Below are 10000 nucleotides of genomic sequence, written 5' to 3'. Positions count from 1 at the left end.
CCTCCTCTTCCTCTCTCTCTCTCTCTCTCTCTGCATCTCCCTCTCCTATTCCGTGTTTCTTTCCCCTCTTCCTCACACACACGCGTGCGAGGGGAGAAGTAGAATTAAGGTGATATATCCTTGGGTGTGAAGTTGGAGAAAAATACTTTGCTGTTTGCGTAACACTTCATGCTCGTCAGGAATGGGGGTTAGGGCGGGATGGTGTGAAGGTGAGGCAAGTAACAGAGAAAGATAAGGCGAGAGAGAGAGAGACAGAGAAAGAAAGAGAAAGAGAAAGAGAAGAGAAGAGAAAGAGAAGAGAAAGGGAGAGAGAGAAGAAGGAAGAAGAAGAGAAAGAAAGAGAGAGAGAGAGAGAAAGAAAGAAGAGAAAGGAAGAAAGACAGAGAGAAAGAAAGAGAGAGATTCAGATTCAGGAGGGTAGGGAAGGGTGGGTAGGTGCAAGATGGAAAGGGAAGGAGGGAGGGAGGGTAGCCGGTGGGAGAGAATCAACAGAGTATAAGAATAATAGAGGACGGTCTGCAAAATGTAAACACAAAAGATGAAAAAAATGAAAGGTGAAAACAATGAAAGAATTTGTAGACAAAGAAAGCGATATCACAGAAGGAAAGAAAAACAAAAGAAACAAAAAACGGGCGTAGAAAGAGTTCCCTGCATATTTGTTGAGTTCGTGTTTTTCGGTGTTTAATTCAAACATTCCCACTCAGCTTTCTCATTTTATTAACGTCTGTATTTTCTTTCTCTCCTTACAGCGCGAGCATCTAGTGTTTGACGTCGACACCGAGGGCCTGCCGCCCGAGACCGCTGCCCTCGTCGAGCAGATCAAAGAGGTAGGTCATGCAAGGCCGCGCGATAAGGGTCGCGGTCACTGGGTCTAGGTGACAGGGTCGGGTCCTTGATAAAGTGCCTCGTAAGTGGGTGGAATGGAGGACGCGTTGAGTGCGGGGACCTTCGGAGGTGTTTGCGCTGTGACCTTGGCATCTTCGGGCCGCTGACGAATTGGAAAATGACCTGCTTTCTCATAGAATTAGCCGTACCAACAATTTAGCAAGGCCAGACGGCGAAGGTCAGACGGTACGACGGAAGTGGCAAGACAGACGTTTCGATGGGCGAGCAATAGAATGGAAGGAAGTTTGTGAAGGTGACGTCAGGGATGAAGCCATACCAGAGAGAGGTGGCTCATCTGTAGACACGTCTAGTGACGTTATGCAAGGGATTTGTCTGGGTAACATCATGCTAAAGAAGTGACGTCATGTCGGAGACGATAACATGCCAGAGAAGTGTCTTGAGTGGCGTCATGCACACGCGACACCGACTGACTCATTTAAGAGTTTGGTGGAAGGAGGATGTTTTTTGCAAGAAAAGTGTGTGTGTGTGTGTGTGTGTGTGTGTGTGTGTGTGTGTGTGTGTGTGTGTGTGTGTGTGTGTGTGTGTGTGTGTGTGTGTGTGTGTGTGTGTGTGTGTGTGTGTGTGTGTGTGTGTGTGTGTGTGTGTGTGTGTGTGTGTGTGTAATGTAAAAAAGTATTCATATAAATGACACATTATGGAATTACATAATGTAAGTTTATTTGTAAAAAAAAATATGCATTTGCTTTCCTGCGTCGTGTTGAAATGTGCTCAGACATAGATCAGTAGCACTGTCATCGCATCGCATATATATTGCACCGGCAAATGCAGCAACCGTTTCCCTATTACAGTTGGTCGTGAGGGGGAATTAAAATTTCATATGATGAACGCTTTTGGATTCAAGCAATCGATGCGCTAATGACGCAATATTTGAATGCCACTCGAAGGGATGATGGATGGAGGCCGAGGCAGAAAATGGGGGGAAGGACTCGTTCTCGTGGCCCTTTCGACCATGAAAAGGAGTGGAATACGACTCGAAAACTCGCGGGGGAAGAGGGGAGGGGGAGAAGGAAAGGGGGGGGGAGAGGAGGGAATGGGAGAGGGAGGAGGGGGAGAAGAAGAGGGGAGAGAGAGGGAGGGAAGAGGAGAGAAGTGGGAGAAAGAGGAGGAGGGAGAGGAAGATGATGAAGAAGAGGAGGAGGAAAAAAAGGAGGAGGTAAGGAGAGAAGCAGGTAGGGGGAGGTGAATGAGATAGAGTATTAGCTCCCCCTCCCACATTCTCTCTCTCTTTCTTTCTTTCTTTCTTTCTTTATCTTTCTCTCTCTTTCTCTTCTCTTTCTCTTTCTCTTTCTCTTTCTCCTTCTCCCTCTTTCTCTCTCTTTCTCTCTATTCCTCTCTCTTTCTCTTTCCCCTTTTCTTTCTCTGTCTGTGTCTGTCTGTCTGTCTGTCTGTCTGTCTCTCTCTCTCTCTCTCTCTCTCTCTCTCTCTCTCTCTCTCTCTCTCTCTCTCTCTCTCCGTTTCTCTTTCTCTCTCCCTTTCTCTTTCTCTCTCCCTCTCTTTTTTCTCTCTCTTCTCTCTCTCCCCTTTTCTTCTCTTCTCTTCTCTTCTCTTTCCTCTTTCTCTTTCTTTCTCTCCCCTTTCTCTTTTAGATTTTTTTTCCTCTCCAGTTTTTTCTCCCTTTTCCTCTTTCTCTCTCTTTTCTTTTTTCCCCTTTCCCTTTCCTCCCCTTTCCCCTTTTCCCGTTCCTTTCTGTTTTCTCTCTCCCCTTTTCTTTCTTTCTTCTTTTCTTTTTTCTTTCTTTTTCCCCTTTCTTTTTTTCTTTCTTTTCCCCTTCTTTTCTCTTTCCCTTCCCTTTTTCCCTTTCCCTTTCCCCTTTCCTTTTCCTTTCCCCTTTTCCCCTTTTTCCCTTTTTTCCCCTTTTCCCTTTTTTTTTCCCTTTCCTTTCTTTTTTTTCTTTTTTTCTTTTTTTCTCTTTTTTTCCCTTTTTTTTCCCTTTCCCCTTTCCCTTTCCCTTTCCCTTTCCCTTTCCCTTTTTTTCCCTTTTTCCTTTCCCCTCTCTCCCCTCTCTCTCCTCTCTCCCCCCCTCTCCCTCTCCCCCCCCGTTTTCTCTCTCTCTCCCCCTTTTTCTCTCTCCTCTCTCCCCTTCTTCCCTTTCTTTTTCAGCCCCCTTTTAGCTTTAAAGCTCGAGCCCTGTCCCCCCCCCCTCTTTCACAGCTTTTTTTTTTTCATTCCTTTCCTTTCTTTTTTTTTTTTCTTTTTTTCCCTTTCGGGCGAGGCGTTGGGGAGGACCTCCGGTGTGGGGGTTTTTTTTCAGACACGGGTCCCACGAAAAAGGAGGGGGTAAAAAAAGGGGGGGGAAGAGGAGGGAGGGGAAGAGTGGATGCGAGGGAGGGAGGTGGGAAGGAGAGAGAAAGGAGAAGGGTAGGGAAGGAGGGGAGAGGGGGTAGGGAAAAAGGGGGAAGGAAGGGGGGGGGGGGGGGGGAAGGGGGGAAAGAAGGAAGGAGAGGGAAAGGGGAGAGGAAGAGGAGAGGGAGGAGAGGAAAAAAAAGGGGGGGGAGGGGGGGGGAAGAAGGAGGGGGGAGAGGATAAGGGGGAATTTATAGGGAGAAAGGGGGGCGGAGGAAGGGGTTTTGGTGGCCGGAGGGGTTTTGGTTTGGAAAAGGGGAGGGAAAAAAAAAACGAAAATTAAAGGGAAAGGGAAAGATAGAAAAGAAAAAAATAAAATAAAAACAGAAGAAATTTAATGAATAAATTCCTAAAGGTGAAAAGGGGTGGGGGGTGGGCGGAAAAGAAAGGAGGGCCAAAAAAAAAAAAGAAGGGAAAATTTGGAAGGAAATTTTAAAAAAAAGGGAAAGGGAAGGAAAAAAGGGGGGAAAAAAAGGAAAAAAAAGGGGAAAGAGAGAGAGGAAAAAAACCAAAAAAGGGGGGACCGGGGTTTCTCGTGGGGCCCTTTCCGCAAACAGAGGGCCCTGGGGGGGGCTTAGCATGCAGGAAGGATGCCGTGTTTGCGATGCGATTAAGCGGGCAGGAGGCGAGAGGAGGCGAGGGGAGGCGAGGGGGGAGGGGGGGGGGGGCGGGGGGGAGTGCGGGGGGGGAAGGGGGAGGATTTCCCGGCTGCCCGCTGGGTGCCGGGGGGGGGGGGCGGGGGGAGGGCCCTTTGGGGTTATTGTCCCCCGGTTTTTTATTTTCTCACCCCGGTTGCAGATGTTTTGTTGTTAAATTTTTTCCTTGTATCCTCATTATTTTATTTGTTACTGTTACTGTTCAATAATTACCATCAAAAAAAATCATCATCTCATCAAACATCACCCTCAAACCCCCACCATCATCATCATCATAACCCCTCACCATCCCCCCATCACCCGAATCACCATCATCATCCCATCATCATCATCAACATTTCCTCCCCTCACCCCTCCCCATCATTTATCATCATCTCATCATCCCTCATCAATCATCATCATCCCCTCACCAAACATCATCATCATCACCATCACCCCCAAACAGCATCACATCATCCCCTCCCTTTCATTAATCATTAATCATCATCATCAATCACCCATAAACATCATCAACATCCCTCATCATCTTCCCCCCCTTTAAAAACCCCCCAAACCCCCAAATATTGAAAATTAATTTTATTTCCCTTTTAAAATTTTTTTAAAAAATTTTTAAAAACCCCAAAAACCCCCCCCCCAAAACCCCCCCTTTTCCCCCCCCTTTTTTAAATTTTTAAAACCCCAAAAATTTTCCCCCAAAAAATTTTCCCTTGAAAAATTTTTTCCCCCCTTTTTGAAAAAACCCCAAAAATGGTTTTTTGCAACCAAAACGGGGGCCCCCCCTTTTAAAGAGAACCGGGGAGAAACAATGAAAAAGGGGGTTGGGGAGATAATAAAAGGGAACCATATCAAACGACCCCAGTTTTATTGCCAAATTAAAATTTTTCCCTTTAAACTAGAAAAATTCATTCGGGACAAAATCAAAATTTCCTGGTTTGTATACCATGCAAAAACACCAGTTGCACAACCCAAACGTTTAATCCATGGAAAACAAAGTCGCTTTTTCCTTTCCCACTGTTTTTGTCCCTTTTTTCCTTCCTTTTCCCTCCCCCTTTCCTTCCTTTTTCTTCCTTGATTTCCCTTTCCCTTCCCCTTTTCTTTCCCCCTCCCTCCCCTTTCCCCCCCCTCCCTCCCTCCCTCCTCCCTCCCTCCTTCCCTTTTTTTTTTTCCTTCCTTCCGTCCTTCCCCTTTCCCTTTCCCTTTCCCTTCCCTTTTTTTTTTTTTTTCATTCAATTTCTTTATTTTATTCATTATTTCATTACTTTATTCCTTGTTCAGTGGCCAGGAAGGTAGCTTGCAAGATCGCCGAAGCAGAAGGAGAGGGAGGGTAAGGGTAAAGGTAAGGGGAAGGAGGAAGGGGAGTGAGAGGGGAAGGAAGGGGGATGAAATTGAAGGGATGGTGGGGGGGGGGGTGAAGGAGAGAGGGGGAGAGGAAATGGAAGAGGTGAGGGGGGGGGGGGGGGAAGAGGGGGAAGGGAAGGGGTAGGGGAGAAAAGGGAAAGGGGAATGGGAAGGAGGGGAAAAGGGGGAAAAAGGGGGAGAAGGATTTTGGGGGGGGGGAGGTCTGCATGCGCTGCGCCCGGAAACTAGAAATTGCTAGAGATAAACTGCGGCGGGGTTTCTGGCTTTTTGGGTTTTCCCCAATCGGTCGGGCCCGGGAAATTCAGCGATAACCTCATTTTTATTTTCCCCCTCTCTCTCTCTCTTTCTCTCTCTCTCTCTTTCCCCCCCTCTCTCTCTCTCTCTCTCCCCCTCCCCTCTCTCCCCGTCTCTCGCCCCTCTCCCCTCCCCTCTCCCCCTTCTTCTTCTCTTCTTTTCTTCCCCTCTTTCGCCTCCCTCCCTCTCTCCCCCCTCCCTCTCTCCCCCCTCCCTTCCCTCCCCCCCCCTCTCCCCTCTCCCCCTCCCTCTCCCCTCCCCCTTCTCTCTCTCTCTCTCTCTCTCTCTCTCTCTCTCTCTTCCCCTTTTCTCCTCTCTCTCCAAACTCTCTTTTCTCTCTCTCTTCTCTCTCTCTCCTCCTTTTTCTTTTCTCCCCTCTCCACCCTTCCCCCTCCCCCTCCCTCTCCAAACCCCCCTCCCTCTCTCTCCCCCCTCTCCTTCCCCCCCTCCCCTCCCCTTCCCCCCCTCCCCTTCCCCCCCCTCTTTCCCCTCCCTCCCTCTTTTCTTACCTCCCTCCTCCCTCTTTTATTTTCTCCCTTTTTTTTCCCCTTTTTCCCTCTCCCCTTTCCCCTCCCCCCCTCTCCCTTTCCCTCCCCCCCCTCCCCCTCCCTCTCCCTTTCCCCTCTCCCTCCCCCTCCCTCCCCCCTCCCCTCTCTCCCTCCCCCCTCCCTCCCCCCCCCTCCCCTCCTCCTCCCCTCCCCTTCCCTCCCTCCCCTCCTTTTCCCCCTTCCCCCCTTTTTCCCCTCTCCCCTCCCCCTCCCCCTCCCCCTTTTTTTTTTTTTGTTTTTTTTTTTTTTTTTTGTTGTTTTTTTTCTTTTCTTCTTTTTTTCTTCTCCTTTTGGGTTTTTTTTTGTTTGGGTTTTTTTTTTTTTTGGTGGTGTGGTGTTGGGTTTTTTTTTCGTTGGCCCTTTTTTTTTTTGCAAAATATAAAGGGGGAGATTGAGGTTTGGGAAGGGGTTTAACCCTTTTCGGGGGGTAAAGGGGGGGGGAAAACCGGGTGGTTAAAAAAAGGGGGCCGGGGGGGGGTGGGGGGGAAGGGGGGGGGGGGGCATCCACCCTCCTTTAGGACGGCGTGGGGGCGGCGGCGGGGGGGCGTGGCGTTTTCTGGTTCTGCCTGGGACGGGCGGAAGGGGGGGCCCGGGCCCCCCTTCCCCCCCCCTCCTTCCCTTCTCCCCTCCCCCCCCCCAACTCCGCCTTCCATGCCCTTCCTTCCCTTCTTCCATTCCCTCATACCCTCCTTTCTTCCCCTACCCCTCTCATACCCCCCCCCCCCCATCCCCACCCGACAATTCCTTGCACACATGGGATAATTTAGAAGCAAAATGAAACAGACAGTATGTCACACCAAGGATATTGATTGTAACACATGGAATCGAACTGAATTATTAATTATTGTTATTATTATTCCCCTCTTCCCACCTTCCCTCCCGTCTTCCCCTCCTTCCCTCCCCTCCTTCCCACCCCTCCTTCCCTCCCCTCCTTCCCTCCCCTCCTTCCCTTCCCTCCTTCCCTCCCCTCCTTCCCTCCCCTCTTCCCTCCCCTCCTTCCCTCCCCTCCTTCCCTCCCCTCCTTCCCTCCCCTCCTTCCCTCCCCTCCTTCCCTCCCCTCCTCCCCTCCCCTCCTCCCCACCCCTCCTCCCTCCCTCCTTCCTCCCCTCCTTCCCACCCCCTCCTCCCCTCCTTCCCCCCCTCCTTCCCTCCCCTCCTTCCACCCCTCCTCCCCTCCCTCCTCCCTCCCCTCCCCTCCTCCATCGGGAGCTCCGAAGACTCCTTTCGAGCCGCTCGGAGCCTTCCTCGTGCTTCCTCGTGTATGGAACGACTCTCGCCTCCCTGCGATATTGCTTGTTGTTACAGCGGGGTTTCGGTTTGTTTGAGTCGTGTGGCCCGGGAAGGAGGATGGCTATCCCCTGCTTTTCCTCTTTCTCCTCCTCCTTCCTCCGCTCCTTTCCTCCTCTTCCCTCCTTCCACCTTCTCTGTATCTCCTACTTCCCCTTTCTGCATCTCCTCCCTCTGCTACTCTTCCTTTTCCTCCCCCCTCTTATAACGCCCCCTCCTCTTCCGGCTCCTCCTTTTTTTCCTCCTCGTTCGCCCTCCTCCTGCTCTTGTCCCTCACCACCACCACCTCCTCCTCCTCCTCCTCCTCTTCTCTCCTCTTCCTCCTCCTCCTTTCCTCCTCCTGTTCCTCCTCCTCCTCCTCCTCCTCCTTCTCTTCCTCCTCCTCCTTTCCTCCTCCTCCTTCCTCCTCCTCCTGTTCCTCCTCCTCCTCCTCCTCCTCCTCCTCCTCCTCCTCCTCCTGTTCCTCCTCCTGTTCCTCCTCCTCCTCCTTCCTCCTCCTGTTCCTCCTCCTCCTCCTCCTCCTCCTCCTCCTCCTGTTCCTCCTCCTCCTTCTCCTCCTCCTCCTCCTCCTCCTGTTCCTCCTCCTCCAGTTCCTTCTCCAATCTTCCTCCTATCCTACCTTCCCTCCTCCGCCCGCCGGTCTATTCAAGATAAGGCTATGGGCGCGACCTTGTTTCGAGGTCTCCAGCGACCTCCTTTCTCCCTCTTCGATCAGCGCTCTTGTCTCGAGTAATGTGGCGGAGGATGTCGCGGGATGTGACGAGGCGCTAGTCGTGGTTGCGGCTCGGCGGCGGTGATTGACGTCGAGATTGAGCGTCGTGGTTTTGGCGCCGTCGGAGAGGGTCGGAAGCGGTCGCGGCTGCCGTTCCCGGAGGTGTTCAGCGCGGGTGGGTGGCGGCCGAGGGTGTGCGTGGCGGCGGAAGGGAGACCGAATGGCAGTGCGAGGGAGTGCCGGTCTGGAAGCCTTTGTTCGGAGGGAGTAATCCGGCTGGCGCTTGTAATATATTCGTGCAATTTGCGTGCAAGGCAAATGCATGCAATAACAGAATTCTTAAATGTAAAAATACGACGTCAGCATGAAGCGAAATGGATACTCTATGATTGCTTGTCAGGCGGTATGCAAATGATTCATAAATATATGCATGATAGTATTTTAGTTTAATCTTCATTTTGAGCCGTGTTTATAGTGATTTGATGCTTCAGCGTGCACTGAGCAAGGAGCTGAAGTGGATTGATGATAACACTTCAGTTGTTTGTATCTTCGGGTGACGTGGCTATAATGTTTATGGTATTACCATGAAGTTGATTTTAGTAGCATAGTGTACCTAATGCTTGAATTTATCAGTAACTCAGTGAGGCACGAGAGAGAAATGAATAAAACTTGGTAACAGCACTATCCGTTAGAGCACAACATTGTGAGCAGCGGCTGTATTTTCGTTGCTCAAGTGGCGCGATTCAATTACTGATTGTATATTTATCTGGAGTACTGTCTAGGGTGGTTGGCCACCGTGTTACTAATCTGATTTATAATCGCACACGGGGAACAACTGGTAATGATTCCTGCTTGCTTTTGTCGTGTGTGACGTCAGTGTTTTGGTATTTAAAATGTAAACATCGTTCATTTAAAGTGGAATGTTTGTACAACGTCGCAGGTAATGTCCGATATAATTTTCTTTCTTCAATTAACCGAATGCATATTGATGATATTTACAAAAAAAAGAACACTGATGATATTTATACACACACAATGCAGCAGCTTTGTAAGGATGCTTCTTGAGTTCACCACACTATGTCCAGCGCCAGTAATAAAAAATGTGTTCGTTGTCCGCAAGATGGCGGCTCGCGTTTCTCTTTGTAAATGTTTGGTGGGGTATTTTTATTTGATATCATTGCATAGGATTATTAACCATATAGCTGATGATCATTCTAAATACATAATAATTTTATCATTGTTGTGTGTGTGGTTGTTGATGATTTAGCCTTCACCGTTTTTATTACGTATTCTCAACAATTATGCAGTCAATATGTGTTTTTTATTCAAGCTCGGATTTTCCATAACAGAGCTTAGCTGATTTGGTTTTTGATTGTTCAATTTCCAAGATATATGACACCAAATACGCATCAAAATTAAAATTACACAGATACATACCAAATACGCGGCTGAAATCGCGGAGTGTGATGAAAGCGCGTGCACACGTACACACACCACAGACACGCACACATACGTCACAGCCAACACGCCACACAGAGTAGGAGAGAGATAGATAAAGAGGGATACTGAGAAGGAAAATTACGGAAAAATGGGGGAAAGAGAAGGTAAGAAGCAAGCAAGCAATGGTTTGGAAAGCGGTGGGAGACGGAGAAAGAGGGCGTTTGAGGAACAGGAGCAGATCACAAAGACAGGGATAAAGAGAGAGAGATGGTAAACCAAGATGAAAGACGAGCATCATATTAACCCTCGTATTTGGCCTCGTGTCAAGAACGACGTCTTTTTTCTCTCTCTCTATCTCTATCTCTCCTTCGACAATATCACCAACTCGAAAATCTCAGACGACGCTGATACGGAGACAGATTTGGTTGCGGTGAACAGGGAGGCTGTATGCATGC

General features: G+C 49.4%; 1 protein-coding gene across 3 annotated transcripts in view; it reads left to right on the top strand.

Annotated features, from left to right (window-relative positions):
• Positions 1-10000, top strand: part of LOC119573262 — a 155495-nt gene that overhangs the window by 117270 nt on the left and 28225 nt on the right. For all 3 annotated transcript variants that reach the window (XM_037920417.1, XM_037920407.1, XM_037920425.1), the window contains exon 3: positions 750-827. In XM_037920417.1, coding sequence (XP_037776345.1) covers positions 750-827 — 78 coding nt within the window. The remainder of the gene's footprint in view (positions 1-749; positions 828-10000) is intronic.

This window comes from Penaeus monodon, chromosome 1 (genome assembly GCF_015228065.2).
Source record: "Penaeus monodon isolate SGIC_2016 chromosome 1, NSTDA_Pmon_1, whole genome shotgun sequence".
NCBI lineage: Eukaryota > Metazoa > Arthropoda > Malacostraca > Decapoda > Penaeidae > Penaeus > Penaeus monodon.
Note: the sequence above shows the minus strand (reverse complement) of the source record. Positions and strands in the feature narration are given on the sequence as shown.